This window comes from Ranitomeya variabilis, chromosome 1, assembly GCF_051348905.1.
Source record: "Ranitomeya variabilis isolate aRanVar5 chromosome 1, aRanVar5.hap1, whole genome shotgun sequence".
NCBI classification, from domain to species: Eukaryota; Metazoa; Chordata; class Amphibia; order Anura; family Dendrobatidae; genus Ranitomeya; species Ranitomeya variabilis.
Window position 1 is genome coordinate 750,214,207 of NC_135232.1, and position 21,696 is coordinate 750,235,902.

The 21,696-nt window shown below is 42.9% G+C and overlaps 1 protein-coding gene across 1 annotated transcript in view; it reads right to left on the reverse strand.

The window, feature by feature from the left end:
• Window positions 1-21,696, reverse strand: part of INSR (insulin receptor) — a 137,698-nt gene that overhangs the window by 51,151 nt on the left and 64,851 nt on the right. The window contains exon 2 of the mRNA XM_077270397.1: window positions 6,814-7,365. Within this exon, the coding sequence (XP_077126512.1) occupies window positions 6,814-7,365 (552 nt within the window). The remainder of the gene's footprint in view (window positions 1-6,813; window positions 7,366-21,696) is intronic.

Here is a 21,696-nt window from a genome sequence, read left to right on the forward strand (position 1 = left end):
ACCATGCTCCAATGTAGCAGAACTTTACACAGTAGAGAATGAGACAGTAAAAAATCTCCGGTGCCTGAACGCATTATTAAATTCAAACTTATCTCATATTAATGAGGGGTTTCTTTCCATTGAAATGAAGGTACTGACAAATCATCCCCATACACATTACATGGTCAGTGTGCTAGCAAGTCTCTATTGTACATGGCTTAAAGAGTACAAGTGTTTTTGTTTCTAGATTTTTTTTTGTTTTGTCCAGCATGAAACTTTCTAATTACTTTATTAGGGAAATTATCTTCATTTTTGTAAGAACATTTTTTGTAAGTGGCTTTCAAACCCCTTCCACGCCCCACCACCCAAGTCTGTTTGCATGTCTATCTGAATGTACTCATTTGGAGTACAGATGATGGCAGTTAAAGGGGAAGTTCAGCACCGGTGTTTCACTAAGGCTACAGTCACACGATCGCTTGAAATGGCAGTGTGTGAACTGATTTTTTTTAATTTTTTTATAGAGTTTATATACTATAATTGATCTATTCACACATACATGAAAATCACAGATCCCCATGCGAGATCTGCAAGACTCGGAGCAGGTCCTACTCTGATTCGATTTTGAAGATCAGCATGAGATACTCAATGACTCTGTAAATAATACAGCACACCAACACTTCACAGGGATGTATGACTGTAGCTCTGGGGATTGTACTGATTAACACAACACAGAGGTGGACACAGATGCTGACCATTTCACTGCCATCATCTGTACTCCAAGGCAGTGTGTTCTGATATCAGCGCTGCTGGTGGCAATCAGATACACTAGAGGAAAATCATGAGGGTGAGAGCCACTTACATGCGATTTTAACAAGAATATAGATCAATTTGCAAAGTTTAATAACTTTCCATGCTGGACAAATTATTTAAAAAAATGAAAGTTTAGTTACTCTTTAGAAGGATTGTACATGCGTACACTCCTGCCTGATCTGATATGGGGAGGGGTAAAGTCTATTTTAGTGAATTTTTCAGGCTGAAAAATATCTGTTTAAAACAAACAAACAAAAAAACAACATGGTTTTTGGTGCAGCTTTTGATACGGTTTCGTGTATAGGGAGCTTCTTTTTCTCCTTCCAATTCAATCAGTGGTTAAATTTGTGCCTTTTTCAGGCAAAAATCCCAAAAGATTTTTCCACACTAAAAAAAAAACAAAAAAAACCCCAGTACCATATGTACATTACGAGTTTTTTTTTTCTCATTGAAATCAGTAGAAAGGTTATTAAAATTCAAGATCTATGTATTAAAAGGGGCTATTGTACTATTTGGTAGACTAAAGATTACTGGACATGTACAGTTAAATACACATATAGTTTACTTTATAATGCAAGGAATTGGAGTTTAGAAACACACAAAATAAAAATTGTGTGAATCTGAGGGCATGCAGTGACTTTAAAACCCACAGTGTGCCCTGGAATAAGACACTGAAACCCTGCTGAAAAATTAAAGCATAACCACTGCTTAGTGAAAGATGTTTTGTTGCCAAAGGTGAACTGCTCAAATAGGAAGTCATTACTAGGATATCACAAAACCCAAACAGGAAACTGCCCAGCACATACTACGCAGCTCCATTGAACGAGGCTATATTTATAGGCTACAGTCTCCTGGAGACCAGTGTAGATAGAGATGTGATCACAATAGAGGAAGTTCAAAGGTTCACACTGCAGAGGTCCTCAGGGAGGACTATATGGCACAGGGTTAGTCATTTTGAGAAAAACATCTAATTTAGGGGCATTCAGACATCATGGTTGTCTCAAGGTTTCCACTTTTTGCGCTAACAATAAGCTGTGAATTAATCCCAATTTATTGGATTGAGAAAACATTTGGGTTGCTCAGGGTAGGTTAACACGATCAGTAAATGCTGCGGGTTGGACGCTGCGTACCTCTGCAGTGTCCAGATGTTACAGCATAGTGGAAGGGATTTCAAGAAATCCCATGTCCACTAGGTGTGCACAGATGCCTATAGATCACCCGCGGAGACGGACATGTGGCACATCTTTCCAGACCTCAGCATGTCTATTCCTCTTGCCAATTTCAACCGTGCAATGTATTGGACGCAGTGATTTGGTTCAATGAACACATGAGGATTCACCTACATTCTTAAGCCGGCTCTTGCCAATTTCAACCGTGCAATGTATTGGACGCAGTGATTTGGTTCAATGAACACATGAGGATTCACCTACATTCTTAAGCCGGCGCTTTGGATGTAGCTGACATGTGCTGCGTCCACAGTGCTGCCAATTACTGACCGTGTGCACCTACCCTAAAACTTTGCTTTGGCTATATCTTCCACCATACTGTATGAACTGGGATTTCACCACTTCTGCACATGCCAGCTGTCATCAAATTTTTCAAATCCGATCTGGATTCAGCCTGAGAAAGAGCTGCAAATGCGCCCCATAAAATGAACATAATGCACAGCAATGTCAAAACGACATTGCTGTGCATTATGTTCCATCTTCAGTCACGTCCTTTAATGGCTTTCAAGTTCAGAGACCCTGAAGAGGTAAGTAGAAGTGACTTGCTCATTGCTTGGGTGGCTGAGAAGCCGTCCAATCTATACTTCTCGGTATAGGAGTAAGAGATGGTGGCAGTGGAGCCGCCATAAGAACGACAGGACAGTAATATCGCCTATGAAGCCACTTTAGGAAAATGACTCCTGGCATTTTCCTATAGTGACTTCGCCTGGGAAAAATTTGGCAGCAGTGCGCAGATAGTCACACCACACAGAATAGATAAATAACATTTAGGGTATGTGCACACGTAGAATGGAGCTTTGCGGATTTTTCCGCAGCAGATTTTAGAAATCCGCAGGTAAAAGGTACTGCGTTTTACCTGCGGATTTATCACGGTTTTTATGCGGATTTTGTGCGGATTCCCCTGCGGATTCCTATTGTGGAGCAGGTGTAAACCGCTGCGGAATCCGCACAAAGAATTGACATGCTGCGGAATGTAACCCGCAGCGTTTCCGCGTGTTTTTTTCCGCAGCATGGGCACTGCGGATTGCTTTTTCCATAGGTTTACATTGTACTGTACAGGCATGGAAAGCTGCTACGGACCCGCAGCTGCAGATCCGCAGCAAAATCCGCAACGTGCGCACAGAGCCTTAATGTGTTCCTACTTTACAGCAGCATCATTTTTGAAGCTATTTGTATTTGAATGTTAGAAGGGTTTAAATTTTAGCTGCAATTTTTTTTTTTTTTTTCCAATTAAATTTGCAGAACCCGTTTTTTTTTTGTTTTTTGTTTTTTTTTTAGGGACCTTCTTCACTTTTTAAGTGACTCTGCGGGTTTTACTGACGTTTTTTGGAGATTATATTCCAACAAAAAGAGGAATGCATCTAGGAATGTAGGAGGCATCTCGTACCCACAGGTGCTATATAGAATTTTCTAACATTGTAATGTGAAACAGAATCCCCCCCTCCCCCAGTAAAAATGATGCTTTAGCCCCAAATGTTTCATTTTCACAGGGGGTAATGGGAGGAAATAAGGTACTCACTCCATATGTGGTTGAAAACTGCTGTCTGAGCACACAGCAGAGCTCAGAAGTTACGGTAAGTTATACTGGAGTGCAAATTTTGCTGGAATAGTTTACAGGTGCCAGATCACATTGGGAGAGCCCCTGAGGTGCCAGAACTGCTAAACAAACCAAAGTAACCCCATTTTACAACCTACACCTCTCAATGAATTCATCAAGAGGTGTAGCGAGCTTGCTAACGCCACAGACTTTTCTATCATTGGGTTGTTATGGGTCGTTACAGAATTGCGTATTTATTGGCAAAACCTTTCTCCGTTATTCTTTAGTAAATATTTGTATTTTTTTTATTGATGCTTTATGGGACGTGAATGTTTTAGAATCTGATCACTGCCAAGCTCTTATGGAGATCGTGCGGGCACAAGCTCCGGTGCGTGAATGATCCGAATGACATATCTGTACATCATAACGCTGGATCACATTTCCCCCATTACAGCGTACATGTACGGTACATCAAATGTTGAGGAGGGGTGGATGCTGATGCTGATCTCTTTCGGTGTATACATATGTAGCGGCAACAGCACAGCCAAGGTGTGGTAGCCAAAGTCTGTGAGGTCATCTGTTTTTACGGTAGATCAGCAGGATTTTGTGCATAACAGGGTAGATTATCAATTTTGAAACCACACATTGGAGTGAATTTGTCACTTGGTTGCCACTGCCCTATTAGTGAATGATATACCCCCTACATGAATAAGGTAGGAGTTTTAGCTATGCATTATGCATTTGCCATATTGTGTCATTTTCATTGTAAATTGGAGGAGCGCAATACTGATTGGTTAGGGGGTTTATAAAAACTTCTACCAAGTTATTGAGAGAACCATGCAGTTGTTCACAGTTCTCCCTCGCCCACCCGCTACTGATCAGATCACAGCTGTAAGAATAGATCAACAGTCTACACTCATGGACAGAACTGTAAGGGATTCATAGCTTCCCAGTTCTGGATTCCCCCGACATACACTGAACAGCTAGTACTCTAGGAATCTATACGGAAGCTTCTATTCTAACCCTACACCATAGACAGAAATACACTATGCTGATCATTAAAAAATCTTTATTAAACAACAGAAAATGGGGAAAAATATTTTTTGTATTAACGCTGGCTGCATCCTATAGTGGATTAAATTATATTAAAGAACTAAATTACCACATTTTATTTATTTTTTTTATATATAACTTTAGGATGCACCTTACTTTAAAGTGCTTAGGATGTGCAGCTCCCGGGCACTTTCTTTCCTTCCCCGAACCAATCAGACAGATCATTGTCCGGCAGGAGGAGAGAGAAGAGCTCTCAGGCTATGTGCACACTTTGCGGATTCCACTGCGGAATTTTCCGCAGCGGAATTCCAAAATCCGCAGTGAAAACCCGTTGCGGTTTTTACTGCGGATTTATCGCGGTTTTTACTGCGGTTTCTACTGCGGATTTTCATCTGCAGTTTCCTATTGGAGCAGGTGAAAATCCACAGAAAAGAAGTGACATGCTGCGGAATGTAATCCGCTGCGTTTCCGCGCTGATTTTTCCGCAGCATGTGCACAGCGTTTTTTGTTTCCCATAGGTTTACATTGTACTGTAAACTCATGGGAAACTGCTGCGGATCCGCAGCAAAATCCGCAAAGTGTGCACATAGCCTCACAGTGATCAGGAAGGACGAAAAAAGCTGCCGATGGATATATGGATATGGATAGATATATATATATATATATATATATATATATATATATATATATATATATATATATATATATATATATATATATATATATATATATACACACGTATTTATTACAATGCAGGTAGAGGTGCTCAGTGCAATGCAGCCAGGTTTTAATCTTGAGAAAAGGAAGATAACCAGCTCAGCTTTACTTTAACTGCCTAGAGAACTTTAAAATAAATAATAAAAAAAAAATGTCTGTTTCCCGTTCCAACATGTGCCGTAATAGTACGCACATGACATGTCGGACTCCCCTGGTCTATACAGCTGACATGTGCCTGCAACAGCTGCAGGTGGAATCGCGATCCACCCATGGCTGTTAACTAGTTAAATGCCGCTGTATATCTCAGCAGACCACTGTGGTTGTCATTGCCAGATTGTTATGAGCACCGCCCCGTGGTCGGCGCTCATAGCAGGTGAGCATTTCTGCTACACACAGGTGATGATCAGAGAGGCAATCAAAGTACTGCAGCTTCTAGCCTCCCATGGAGACTATTGAAGCATGCAAAAACAGTTTTATATTTTTTGTAATATTTACATTTTTTTTAAAGTTCAAATCACCCCCCTTTCGCCTCATTCAAAATAAAGCAATTTTAAAAAAACCAAATATACACATATTTAGTATTGCCGCGTTGTTTTTTTTTTAATATTGATAGATCGGGCGATTCTGATCGCTAAATGGCGAGAAAAAAAAAAAAAAAAAATCAAAAACGCCAGAATTAGGTTGTTTTGGTCACCGATACATTGCAATAAAATGCAATAACGGGTGATCGCAAAAAATAAGCTCTCACCCAGCCCCAGATCACGAAAAATGGAGAAGGTGCAGGCCTTGGAAAATCGTGAGATATATATATATATATATATATATATATATATATATATATATATATATATATATATATATATAAAATTGTAAATTTTTTTCATTACTTAAATAAACCAGAACCTAGACATGTTTGGTGTCTGCGAACTTGTAATGACCTGGGGAATCATAATGGTAGGTCAACTATAGCATTTAGTGAACATGGTTAAGAAAAAAAAAAAAAACTTTAGAATTGCACTTTTTTTGCAATTTCACTGTACTTGGAATTTTTTCCCCCGTTTTCCAGTGCATGATATGTTAAAACCAATGGGGACGTTCAAAAGTACAACTTGTCCTGCAAAACAACAGCCCTCACATGGCAATATTGGCTGAAAAAAAAAAAAAAAAATATGGCTCTGGGGAGAAGGGGAACAAAAAACGAAAATGCAAAAATGGAAAATGGCCCAGGGGTTTAAGGGATTTATAATGACGGCCATACATAAATTTTTCCATGTGTGAAATGTAAAGTCTCCCAATGGATCATATATAAAAAAACAAAAACAAATGGATACTCTTAAAAACATGAAGGTTGATCCAGAATGTCCATGCTAAACAAGTAGAGGAAAAACATCAGGGTACTAAAGTTCTACCTACAGTTTAAACCGTGGTGCGAAAGAAAAACATCAAATGGTCAATATAACTTTCAATTATTAAAACAAAGAAAAATCTTACTTTTCTGACAATGATCCTGTGTCCAGCACCGGGCACCAAAAACAGAATTTATTACAGTAGACTGGCAGCTGTTCTTTCCTTTTAAAGCACCTGGGCATGCATCCCCACATTCTTCTTTGTCATCTTTATTAAGTTGGATGTAGTTGTCCTCAACAGAGTCGAGAATTTTTGACCAGTCAATAGTAGAGAGGTAACATAGTTCATTGTTCTTTTCAATTCTTACCGAGCCCCTGTTTATATGCATCAGGCTGTGTAGCCCAATCTCCTTCAAATGAACCATCTCAAAAATAACAAGGGCATAGTTGAAAAACAGTCGCCTACCTCGGATGACAGTGAGGTTTGGAAAGAGGTCTTTGAGGCTTTCCAGACCGGTAACCCGAAAGAGAAGGAGGTAGTCCGTTATCATTGTAAGTTTGGGAAAACTCAATCCTTTAAAGTTTTCACGTTGAGTGTTGAACATAAGCAAAATTTGAAGATGACCTTCAATAACAGTGCAGTCTTCTAGCTCGTCCAATCTTGTCAAGTTATTTCGGAAATCCATACTTGGACAAACTAAGGAATAAAAAAAATATAAATAAATAAAATTGTACATAAAATTTCAATACATCATACAATTTCAACCTTTTTCAGTTTACCATACTACATGGTAAAAAAGCAGAGAGTTTTTGTGGCAAAACTCAATGTGTATTTGTGACAGAAATCCAAGGCAAATTGCTGGACTTGAGTAGCAGATGTGCAGTTCCACTGTAGTTGAACACATGGATGGGGCTAATCTGAAAGTGGCTTCACATGTCCCACATAAAAACCCACCGGAAATGACACTAGGGTGAAATCCAGGGCTGTGGAGCTGATAAGCCAAACCTCCGACTCAGACATCCTTAGATCAGGAACAGAACAGACATTTATAAGACATTTTAGAACTTTCCCAAATTATTATGAGAACATTTACAGCACATCCTGTATTGTATAACTGAACCCAATTTATTATATGTTTTAGGAATCGCAGTCTGTCCATTTTATGTATACCACCACTGAAGCACTTCATATGGTGGAAGTGGAGTGGAAAAAAGGGGACAGAAACTCTTATCACAGATACTAATGATTATTTGACAGCTCCTGTTACAAAATTATAGTGCAGAAAAGGACCGTTCAGTTGTATAACTGTACACATCTCTTTTCTTATTTATCTAGAAAAGTATATATACTAGATCGCTTGGTACACACAAGCTGCCATAGTTCTTGACAGAGCGAGTCCAGCTTACACAAGACGATGCACTGCTGAGAAAGATCATCTCTTACACTTTGCAAAAGATTAATTTACCTGATGAACAAGCGTTTTGCTCATTTATCAGGTGATTAGCAGCCTGTTTTACACTGCAAGATAGTCCTTTTTGACTATGGTAATTAGTAAAACATAAGACAAGCTCTTGGGCTGCTTTATAAGAAATGGTAATAGCTTTGTATATTCTCATGTTTTATGCTCACTGCATGTTTTATGCTCACTGCATGCATCCGCTCACCCCTCAAATGGGTGTTCAGGGGCAATTAGGTATGTGGTATTCAATGCTCTTGGGGCTTAAAGTGGTCGTTCTGGCTCACTTCACTTTTGTATTCAGCAGCCAGAGCCAAAACCAGCTGATCGGTGGGGGTACAACTGGGTGTCGGACTTCCACCGATTACATTTTCTTTTATTTGGTCTCATATAAATAGGTCACCTTTGTTCTAAAAGCTAGAATCCTTTTGGAACGATTATAGGCATAATGTTGAAATCCAATCACCAGTTGCGTAACTTAAAAGTACGCAGACCCCAATACAAAATGTCGAATAGGGTCCCAACTATCATGATTCTTTAATGGTATTGGTCTTCTCATAGTGGTCAAAAGGGTCCTTTTGAGCCCCTCAGGCTCCAGTGCCTGGCTGCAAAAGCAACTCCTGCAACCATTATAGCTATGCCTCACAGGTCACAAAGCTTATATATTGCTTAGGTTATGTGCACATGGTCAGTAATCGGCAGCGCTTTGGACAGCACATGTCCGCTGTGTCGCATCTCCGCAAGATAAATTGACATGCTGCGGTCTGGAAAGACGCGCCGCATGTCGGTCTCCGTGGGTGATCCGCGGACGACTATGGACGGATGTATGCAGTGTCCAACCCGCAGCATTTACTGACCATGGGAACGTACCCTAAGACTTCATCCTAGGGGCAGGGTTTATTCACTTATGTCCAACAATCCAAACTAAGTATTTAGGACTATATACAAAAACAAGCAAGGAACTGTACTGTGCATCTTAAAGGGAACCTGTCATGTGAAAAAACGCTATTAACCTGCAGGTGTCTGCTGGATACATGGCTGCAAATGTGCCATTAGGATTACAACACAAAGCTAACATGCAGAGGCCTTACCAGAGGTCAATCATTTCTCCTGTACTCCCCAAAACTATAACATATCTCTTTGCTAGAATTGACAGCAGACTACTGATTGACCAACACAGTTACTATGTTGTAAATTTCAAGGGAATGCGTCATCAGAAAAAGGCTCATTGTTACATTTATCATACATTTTTAAATTTAGCAATTTTTGGTGACGATTTTCAATTCCATATCACTAGCTATTCTTTAATACAAATTCTAAAATGTTGCTGTTCTCATGCAGTTTACTCAGGGGCTCACATTAGGCTAAGATTTAATATTCTGCAGAGAGAAGTTCTCGTTGGTCATTTCATCTTTAGCACAGGCTAAATTACGCCGAGTTTATTTTATACTTTTTGTGTCAGTTCTCGGTTCAGAATAAGTTATCACGTCTGACCTCATGTTCAGAGGCAGCGGCAAGATGGACAGAACACAGCTGCAGTACTGAGCAGTGTTGCTGTAAATCCAGCTAATTTTTTTTTAGGAGGGAAAAAAAAACAAAAAACATTTCTCTAAGATCTCTTACTTTGATTTATATCAAGTTTATTGAAATGACAGATTGTTTAAGTTCATAAATATAAGAATGTAAATGCATGCACTTTTTTTTTTTAACCACAAATTGCTTTGGTTTAACTATGGTGCAGACTGTAACACACAATAACACACAATGTGACCCTGTATGACCTACTAATAGTTCAAAGCTGATCCAATAGCCATAGCTAGTCATACTAGCACAAATCAACAATTACAACAAGCAGTCTCATTCATATTACTCATGTAACATTTCTCCAATAATGTATGCAATTGCTGTTAAACATATAAAACCTGGAAGTGTGGGGGGTTAATCCATGTGGTTCAGGAGCAAGAATGTTATTCCAAGAATAAAGGCAAAAAACAGAACAGAAAAGTCTTGGGTTTCCTTCCCACAAACGAGGGGGGTCGGGTGGAAGCGTGTCTGTTATTCAGACATTTGCCACGTATGCTCAGCCTTTTTTTGCTTTGCTACCACCTTGTCCACAACCCTGTGTCACACACATTTCTACACCAACCACCATATATTGCAAGTTTTAGCATCTGTCTGAAAATCTGGCCCATGTCGCCTTTGTAATGTTCTTTGGTGTCTGCCTGCAGTTTTCTCCATGATAACTTATGGCTATGTAGTACACTTACAAACATGAGAAAACGACCCCTTAATCTTTATGATATTTTGGTTGCAAGTGCACTTGCTGTTGTCCCAGAAAACACTGGAGTCATCTACTTCTGGTGCATGTATGCCCAGTACACCCCACCTGTGGGCATCGGCCTCATGGAGCCATGTGCGGTAGTTTACTACTATGTGATGCACTTTTGGCTGCGTCCCATTTTCCTTGAAATCCAGCTTGGACCACCCTTATTTTTTCTGACATGTGCTGTGATGCAACAGCCACGACACACATTACTCTGAAACAATGTGGGCGATAACAGTCAATCAAATGAATGGGGCAGGGAGAATTTGGTGGGAGCCACCCAGCAGACTATTCCTTCTACGCCCAGCTTGCTTTTCAATCTGTTTTGACTGAAATGCCATGAGCTGCGCAATGAAGGAGCCGGGCTAGGTTTTTAAGCTGCCTATAGTTTAGGCAGTATGAAACTGATAACTGGTTCCCATTCTATATATATATATTTGTCTAAGGGTCACTTCCGTCTGTCTGTCACAGATATTCATTGGTCGCGGTCTCTGTCTGTTATGGAAATCCAAGTCGCTGATTGGTCGTGGCAAAACGGCCACGACCAATCAGCGACGGGCACAGTCCGGTGGCAAAATGGCCACTCCTTACTCCCCGCAGTCAGTGCCCGGCGCCCGCTCCATACTCCCCTCCAGTCAGCGGTCACACAGGGTTAATGTCAGCGGTAACAGACCACGTTATGCCGCGGGTAACTCACTCCGTTACCGCTGCTATTAACCCTGTGCGTCCCCAACTTTTTACTATTGATGCTGCCTATGCAGCATCAATAGTAAAAAAAAAATGTAATGTTAAAAATAATAATGAAAAAAAAACCTGCTATTCTCACCCTCCGTAGTCCGCCGACCGCTAAGTCTTCTGGGTAATTTCGCAATGCATCCTGGGAACGGAAGATGGCGGCAGCCGCGCGCGCATGTCCAGAGCTTCGGTGGATCCCGGTGAATGAGTATATCACTATTTTTTATTTTAATTATTTTTTTTTTAACAGGGATATGTGCCCACACTGCTAAATACTGCGTGGGCAGTGTGATATACTGCGTGGGCAGTGTGATATACTGCGTGGGCAGTGTGATATACTGCGTGGGCAGTGTGATATACTGCGTGGGCAGTGTGATATACTGCGTGGGCAGTGTTATATACTGCGTGGGCAGTGTGATATACTACGTGGGCTGTGTGATATACTGGGGGGGCTGTGCTATATACTACGTGGGCAGTGTGATATACTGCGTGGGCAGTGTGATATACTGCGTGGGCAGTGTGATATACTGCGTGGGCAGTGTGATATACTGCGTGGGCAGTGTGATATACTGCGTGGGCAGTGTGATATACTACGTGGGCTGTGTGATATACTACGTGGGCTGTGTGATATACTGGGGGGGCTGTGCTATATACTACGTGGGCAGTGTGATATACTGCGTGGGCAGTGTGATATACTGCGTGGGCAGTGTGATATACTGCGTGGGCAGTGTGATATACTGCGTGGGCAGTGTGATATACTGCGTGGGCAGTGTGATATACTGCGTGGGCAGTGTGATATACTGCGTGGGCTGTGTGATATACTGCGTGGGCAGTGTGATATACTACGTGGGCTGTGTGATATACTACGTGGGCTGTGTGATATACTGGGGGGGCTGTGCTATATACTACGTGGGCAGTGTGATATACTGCGTGGGCAGTGTGATATACTGCGTGGGCAGTGTGATATACTGCGTGGGCAGTGTGATATACTGCGTGGGCAGTGTGATATACTGCGTGGGCAGTGTGATATACTACGTGGGCTGTGTGATATACTACGTGGGCTGTGTGATATACTGGGGGGGCTGTGCTATATACTACGTGGGCAGTGTGATATACTGCGTGGGCAGTGTGATATACTGCGTGGGCAGTGTGATATACTGCGTGGGCAGTGTGATATACTGCGTGGGCAGTGTGATATACTGCGTGGGCAGTGTTATATACTGCGTGGGCAGTGTGATATACTACGTGGGCTGTGTGATATACTACGTGGGCTGTGTGATATACTGGGGGGGCTGTGCTATATACTACGTGGGCAGTGTGATATACTGCGTGGGCTGTGTGATATACTGGGGGGGCTGTGCTATATACTACATGGGAAGTGTGATATACTGGGGGGGCTGTGTGATATACTGCAGGGGCTGTGCTATATACTACATGGGCAGTGTTATATACTACGTGGGCTGTGTGATATACTGCGGAGGCTGTGCTATATACTACATGGGCAGTGTGATAGGCTACTTTCACACTAGTACTAGCATCGTGCCGACGTACCGACGCATGCTGTGAAAAAAAAGCACAACGGGGGCAGCGGATGCAGTTTTACAACGCATCCGCTGCCCCATTGTAATGTCCGGGGAGGAGGGGGCGGACAATGGTGGACACGACGCACAAAAAAAGTTACATGTAACTTTTTTTGTGCCGACGGTCCGCCAAAACACGACGCACGACGGATGCGACGTGTGGCAATCCGTCACAATGCGTCACTAATGCAAGCCTATGGAGAAAAAACGCATCCTGCGGGCAACTTTGCAGGATGCATTTTTTCTCAAAAACGACGCATTGCGACGTGCGTCGTACGACGCTAGTGTGAAAGCACCCATATACTGCGTGGGCTGTGTGATATACTGCGGGGGCTGTGCTATATACTACATGGGCAGTGTTATATACTGCGTGGGCTGTGTTATATACTGCGTGCCTTGTGTTATATACTGCGTGGCCTGTGTTATATACTACGTCGCCTGTGTTATATACTGCGTGGCTGCTATATACTGCGTGGGCTGTGTTATATAGTACGTGGGCTGTGTTATGTACTGCGTGGCCTGTATTAACGCATTGGGTATTCTAGAATATGTATGTATGTATATAGCAGCCACATAGCATGTAGCACAGGCAACGTACTATTTGTCTGCTATATACTACATGGCTCCTATATACTACGTGGCCTGTGCTATATACTATGTGGCTATATATATATATATATATCTGAGTGTGTTTGTGTGTTTATGTACCAAGCCACGCCCACTTCACATGGCCACACTCACTCCACATGCAAAGCCCTATCCACACGGCCCACGTTGTTAGCGCACATGGGCGGAGACACATTCACCTCGAAAGCCACCCTGCAAAACTCACCAGCTGCGACATCCCAGCCGCTGCGAGCTACAATCAGGGCCACCGCCTTCAGAGTATCAGTGTGCGGCAGGCACAGGCCACATAGCTCCGTCATATCTAGAATGCAGTTGCTCCTGTGAGGCATGACATCAAGGGAAATGGAAGAGCCTCATGGATTACACGACTGTGCTCATAACAGGAAGTTGCTGTGCACGTGAGGTGAAAATGAAAGGAGTGAGGGGAAAATAGTGGAGTGAGGGGAAAATGAGAGGTGTGAGGGGAAAATAGTGGAGTGATCGGAAAATGGCAGGTGTGAGGTCAAAATGCAGGTGTGAGGGGGGAAAATGAGAGGTATGAGGGGGAAATGAGAGGCGTGATGGGAAAATGAGAGAAGTGAGGTGCTGCTGAAGTATGAGGCTGGTGTTGCAAATCTGTAGTGCTGAATATATGATCTGAAACGTTTTTATTTGCAATATAATCATTATAATTTGTTATAACTATCCACAGTTCGTTACTATGCCTGGGCAACGCCGGGCTCGTCAGCTAGTTATATTATAAAGCTAGAGGCAGGTAACACACTATCAGTGGCAGTGACTGAGTGTAGCAACTTTAGTCTAACCTAACTGGCTACTGTGTATGGGAGCCCCTCACCATTTACCTGACAGACATATAGCAGTTTGATATGCAAAAAAAGAATTGGTTTCCATAGGCGATAAGGTCCCATTGTTATGCGTCTGGATTCTGTGTTCTGTGCGCAGTGTCTCTTCCCGCTGAGCCACAACAGATACACCATTTCTTTGGGCATTTTAGTATGGTTATCTTTCTCTCGGGTTTTATGGTTTCTCTGTCCGATCATCTTTCAGGTGCAGCTTTAAAATACCTTCCTCTACTGGTGTTTCCTGCTGGTGTCAAACTCTTCTTGATTCATTCATTTTGCTGTAGTTTATGATGGTTGCAGTTTTCATGTGCAATTTCTTTTCAGCTACCCTAGCAGTCCTAAGAGTTGCTAAGGACATTTTGAGTGGAGGCGCCATTGTGTTACCTTAGGGTGCCAACCTCCGCGGTCAGGCAGGGACAAACTAGAGCCAGATAAGGGCATTTCCTAGTGGGAACAGGGACCTGTCAGGTTCAGGTATTTATGCCTTTCTTGTTTGTACATTACTAGTGTGAATGTGCTTCGGCAGTCAAAACACCTATGCACATTAGATAATGTTCAGCTAAACCCATCATTTTTGGCATGTGGGGGCCGACAAAGATCGGGCAGTTGTAATTCAATTATATATTTATTATGCTTTGCTTATATAGCACTGTCTTATTCTGCAGCACTTTACATACAGTGGGGGAACTAAGTATTTGATCCCTTGCAGATTTTGTACGTTTGCCCACTGACAAAGTCATGAACAGTCTATAATTTTAAGGGTAGGTTTAATTTTAACATTGAGAGATAGAATATCAACAATACAATCCAGAAAATCACATTGTATAAATTATATAAATGTATTTGCATTTTGCAGTGAGAAATAAGTATTTGATCCCTCTAGCAAACAAGATTTAATAATTGGTGGCAAAACCTTTGTTGGCAAGCACAGCAGTCAGACGTTTTTTGTAGTTGATGATGAGGTTTGCGCACATGTCAGGAGGAATTTTGGTCCACTCCTCTTTGCAGATCATCTCTAAATCATTAAGATTGAGGTTCTCGCTTGGCAACTCGGAGCTTCAACTCCCTCCATAAGTTTTCTATGGGATTAAGATCTACAAAGCTACTTTGTTGCCTTGGCTGCATGTTTTGGGTCATTTTGGCAGAGGGAAGGAGGTTATCACTCAGGATTTTATGGTACATGGCTTCATCCATTCTCCCATTGATGCGGTGAAGTAGTCCTGTGCCCTTAGCAGACAAACATCCCCAAAACATAATGTTTCCACCTCCATGTTTGACAGTGGGGACAGTGTTCTTCAGGTCATAGGCAGCATTTCTCTTCCTCCAAACACAGTGAGTTGAGTTAATGCCAAAGACCTCAATTTTAATCTCATCTGACCACAGCTCCTTCTCCCAATCACTCACAGAATCATCCAGGTGTTCATTGGCAAACTTCAGATGGGCCTGCACATGTGCCTTCTTGAGCAGGGGGGCCTTGCGGGCACTGCAGGATTTTAAACCTTTACGGCGTAATGTGTGTTACCAATGGTTTTTTTGGTGACTGTGGTCCCAGCTGCCTTGAGATCATTAACAAGTTCCCCCCGTGTAGTTTTAGGCTGATCGCTCACCTTCCTCATGATCAAAAGGTACCCCATGAGGTGAGATTTTGCATGGAGCCCCAGATCGATGGTGATGGACAGTCAGATGAATGATTGTCGGCTGACACCTATCTAGTGTGTAACCTATCTAATGTGTATGTCAGCTTCCAGTGTTCCCTTTCCACAAACACACACACACACACACACACACACACACACACACACACACACACACTTGATAGAGCAGAGGATACAGGTTTAAGGAGGATTAGTGGTCAGCCAAACTATAGTTTGGCTGACAGCTTAGATGTACACAGCTCACCTCATTCTACCTCCGTTTTCCCTCAAGTGACCACTGCACCCTTTCATCCTGAAGATTACCTGTTTTCTGTGAAATAGATTATTTATTTTGTAAACCAGGATTGCAACACTACACTTTTTCGAAGGTGCTTGTTACTGGACTACATTCAGCCTAACTTAAACTGTGCTTATGTCCTCATGCAGGCTCATGTCCTCATGCAGGCTAATGTCCTCATGCAGGCTAATGTCCTCATGCAGGCTAATGTCCTCATGCAGGCTAATGTCCTCATGCAGGCTAATGTCCTCATGCAGGCTAATGTCCTCATGCAGGCTAATGTCCTCATGCAGGCTAATGTCCTCATGCAGGCTAATGTCCTCATGCAGGCTAATGTCCTCATGCAGGCTAATGTCCTCATGCAGGCTAATGTCCTCATGCAGGCTAATGTCCTCATGCAGGCTAATGTCCTCATGCAGGCTAATGTCCTCATGCAGGCCAATGTCCTCATGCTGGCTAAACCAAAGAAGTCACAATTGTTGTTGGAGACAACTGCAACCTGGGGTGCCAAGTGGGTACTGGTAGGTGGGAGGCATGGCAAGTCACTTCCTCTAACCAGGATACCCTACAGAAAGATTTTGACAGTGAACCTATTTACAGAATTGACAACAATTACAGCTCTTCAAATGCTGTATGATACCACAGAAGCACACCTTATATTACTAATCACGACCCCCATCAGAGTTTTCCACTATATCCAGCATGGTCTACACTTGCAGTGGGATTTTATGTCAGCAGCTAAAGCCGTTAGTAGTCCATCAGAGTGTGGCCAGGTAAGTCATATAAAACCAGTTGATTTGTCGAATACAAGACACGGTGATTCACTCAACATTGTGACAATCTAATAAAAATCATGCAGAGAGACGTCCCGTACATAGTCACGAACTCCAGATTGTGACTTAGGGTATGTTCCCATGGTCAGTAAACGCTGCGGGTTGGACGCTAAGTACATCCGCAGCGTCCAGATGTAACAGCATAGTGGATAGGATTTCAAGAAATCCCATCTCCACTATGCATGCACAGACACCCACGGAGATGGACACGCAGTGCGTCTTTCCAGACCGCAGTATGTCCAATTATCTTGCGGAGACGCTCAGTCTCCGTAAGACAAATATCACCCATACAATGTATTGGGCAAACTGGTTCTGCACGGTTCAATGAACACATGCGGATTCACCTGTGTTCAAAAGCCGGCAGCTTTGGACAGAGCGAACATGTGCTGCGTCCAAAGGGCTGCCGATTACTGACCATGGGGACGTAGCCTTACAGTCAAGTGATGTCATGACATGCGCCATGACCTTATGACACACTATAGGCAGGGACTACAGCCAAAACAAGGCCCAGACAAGCGCAGGCATATCCAAAGCCTAACCGGGGCTGAACGTCCCAGCCCAGAGTGAAGATGTCAGGGTTTCCAGCACACAACGGTAAGAAGAGGCGCGGAGGACCATATGGGGATTCCTTGTGCAGTGAAGGTTACCACTCAGCTTTTCTTTTTTTTCTTCTTAACCTCTTCCTAGCCCTCTACTGTCACCAGTTTGCAGAATTCACACAGAATATGAATTACAGAAGATCCGCATTTTGGAGTATATGACTTGTAAAATTTTACATATTATATTAATAAATTCTCGCACTTCTACTAACAGATTAACAATGCAAAGCAGGCTGAAGGAAGACTGGCAGTCAAGCAAACAAGGCTTATTTCTCTGGAACCGTATGGTGGATTTAAAAAAAAATAAAAATACAAGAAGCATAGTGGAAAACTCATGAGCAGCATGACTAAAGTAAAAGCAAAAACTTGCCATTTTTGCACTGGTGACAGGTCCTCCTTAACCCATTCACGGCATGCGTCGTATATATACAGCGCATGTCGGAAGCCTGCCCCATACCCGACAGAGGATGGCTGTGTATTACAGCCAGGATCTGCCACTAACCTGTTAACTGCCGCTGTCAATCTCTGACAGCAGCATTTAACTTCCGCCCATTGGAGCACCCATGACGTGATCGCGCGTCGCCGATGGGTTGTCATGACAGCCTGGTGTCAGATGATGACCCCGTGCTTGTCATTACAGAACTCCTTTGAAACCCTGCCTGTGGATGGGCTGCAATAGGAGACTGCGATGCATCACTGCATACAGCACAAGCGATCGCATGAGCGCTAACAAAATCAGTAAAAGTTTAAAAAAATACATACAAGTTCAAATCACCTCCCTCCCCCCCAGTGAAAATATAAAGATATTAAAAAATACATCAGATCAAAGCATAAAACGATTAATCAAATCAGTAAACACCGTAAATTACGGTTTTTTTGGTTGCCACAATTCCACAAAAAAATTCACATCTGTCCCAAAATGGCACTAATAAAAACGTTGTCTCAACCTGCAAAAAACAAGCCATCATACAGCTCCAACGGACGAAAAATAAAAATGTTACAGTCTTGGAAAATGGCGACAACTACGAAAAATGTTTTTTTGCCAACTTCAGATTTTTGTTTCACCGCTCAAATAATAATAAAAAAAACTGGACATGATTCATACCAACGTAATCGTACTGATAAGCAGAATCATATTGCATGGTCATTTTTACCACTAAATGTACATCGTAAAAATTTCCAAAAAACAATGTAAGAACTGTGGGAATGAGTAATACACACAACTGTAACCTTTGACTCCTGATCACAGTAAATGACACAAATAGTGTGCACTACTCATTCTCAATCCTCATGTTTCCTCCCAGAAAAATAACACCTGTACTCCCCTCTGGTGCCAGTGCCATCCCAGTGGTCGTGACACTTGCTGCCCGCAGATGGTGTGACATTATTTCCAGCAATTGCTTCGCTCTTTCCTCCTTCGGACAAAGTCAGACACCAGGAGTGTGAGCGGCGGCTTCTCTCCGATTTCCTGCTGATGTGTGATTTGTCCTTAGAAGAGGAGAGTGCTGCCAACGCAAAGAGGCTGCAGGGATGACATGACATAATGCCATGCAATCCCCAGGAGCACCAGTGCAGACACAGCTGGAACAAGGACGGGCCAAAGGCGAGTACAAGTGTTATTATTTTACTGGGGGAAACATAGGGACTAAGCTGGGGCAGTCTGAGTAGTGAACAATCCCTTTAACGTGAGAGAAGCAACGAGTGAAGTGGAACATTTATTGGAATTTGGATAGCTTCAAAAGTGGAAAAAGCAAAATACAAAAAGTATCTATGTAGGGTTAGTATGTTGGAATGAGCCAATTTTACTAGTCCCCTTTACATGTGATGCCTTTATAAGCTACTTAACAGCTTATTGTATAATGTGGTAGCGCAGCCAGCGTCTATTCCCCACCACGAATTATGCCAACCTTGTTGGGGAACATAAATTAAAATAGGTTTAAAAACAAACAAAAAAACAAACAAATTCAAGGGCACCTTTTTTTAAAATGCTTTTTACATGGCGCAGTCCAGGCCATTAAACAAATGCCAATTTGCCACATTTAAGCCTACTGGTAGTCCTCTAATGGTCGGCTTACACAGGCTAACATTGTGAATGCGATTATTCGGTCCCCACAAAATGGAATGATATATTGACAGTACACCTTACACAGGAGAATGTGCTGCAAACAGTGATTTTTTAAGCTAGTTTAGAACTCATGGCATCCAACAAATGGGAGTTTTGCTCATATGTAGTGTGATTGCTGGCCTGTTAAGGGCCGATAGTTGGGAACAATCATTCCTATGAGCACTTGTCTCACAATTGGCCCATCTAAATGGGCCGTAGCAAATCGTGTTCCCATAAATGCACGTTCACACTTATATTGTCAAACACACACGGAATTATCAAAGCCTTTTACATTCAAACTGGGTTTTAAAAATTCTATCCAGTGTTTTCTACTGTAAACTGCTTGGGGCTCAAGGTATGCAAAAGCCACATAACAAATCTATGGCAGTACAGCCCTGCCTGGCCATACCCTTAGGCTAGGGTCACATTGCGTTATGTGACCGCGTTTAACGGACTACGTTACACCGCGGCATAACGCGGTGTTAACGTAGTCCGTTAACGCCGCCATAGCCTGTAATGGTGAGCGCGTCGCTAGCGCCCGCCCACATTGGGCGGGCGCTAGCGATGTCGCGTCATTTGAGTGACGGACCTCGGACGCTGCTTGCAGCGTCCGCGGCGCGCCCGAGGTCCGTTCCTCGCTAGTGCAGATCGGGGATCTGCGCTAGCGGGGACACCGAACGCGGACCCTAGGGAAGCATTGCGTTAGCGCAACCCGCTAGCGCTATGCGCTTAACGGATTGCCCTAACGCAATGTGACCCTAGCCTAAATAATCTAATATATAAAGCTGAATGTGTGTGTGTGTGTATGTATGTATGTATGTATGTCCGGGATTGGCATCTGAACCGTAGCAGCTACAGCCACAAAATTTTGCACAGTCACACGTCTGGACCCCGAGAGCGTCATAGGCTATGTTGTGAGGTGAAATTTTAACCCCGCGCTTTCCAATTCACCAAACAATTTTGCCCCTATCTACATAATGGGGAAAAAGTGAAAGGAAAAGTGTTGGAGGCGTCGCAGCTACAGGCACAAAATTTTGCACAGTCACACGTCTGGACCCTGAGAGCGTCAAAGCTATATTGTGAGGTGAAATTTTAACCCCGCGCTTTCCAAGTCACCAAACAATTTTGCCCCTATCTACATAATGGGGAAAAAATGAAAGGAAAAGTGTTGGAGGCAAATTAACAGCTGCCAGATGTGAACAAGGGGGACTTAAAGAATGACAGCGATGGCACCAAAGAGTATATACTGTACAGTTGCTAAGGTGGGGCCCCAACATGGGATAATCACACCACCACGGGGATATGAACACACACACAAAATGCGCCACACACTACCACGTGCTCGAACACATATACCACCCTCAGTGCACATTTCACCACACATACACCAACCTCGCCACATAAAAGTAGAAACACAAAAGTCGCCGCTCAAAACTCGCCACGCGCAAAACTCTCCACATGCAAAACTCGCCACACGTGCAAAACTCGCCACACGCAAAACTTGCACACGCAGAAAAATTGCCACACGCAGAAAAATTGCCACATGCACAAAAGTTGCAACACATGCAAAAGTTGCCTCACACAAAACTTGCACATACTCAAAAGGCACCACACATAAAACTCGCCACGCGCAAAACTCGCCATGCGCAAAACTTGCTGCACACAACTTGCTACACTAACCTGTCACATGCAACTCGACACACAAAAAGTTGCTACACGCATGTCGCCACACAAAACTCATCTCACAAAAGTCCCTACATGCATGTCGCCACACGCAACTCAACACACACAACTTGACACACGAAACTCGCCCTAAAACACACACAAGTCTGGTATCCTTCAAAAATAAAAATCTGATTAATAAGCAGACAAACTACAAGAGCAACAAATGTACCATATAGGAATCCGGCAGCTGTCAGTCACATGACCAGTCTATTATGTGTATGTGTGAGCTAATATATACTGCCAGGGGGTGGGCTTACTGTTGGCTGGGGAT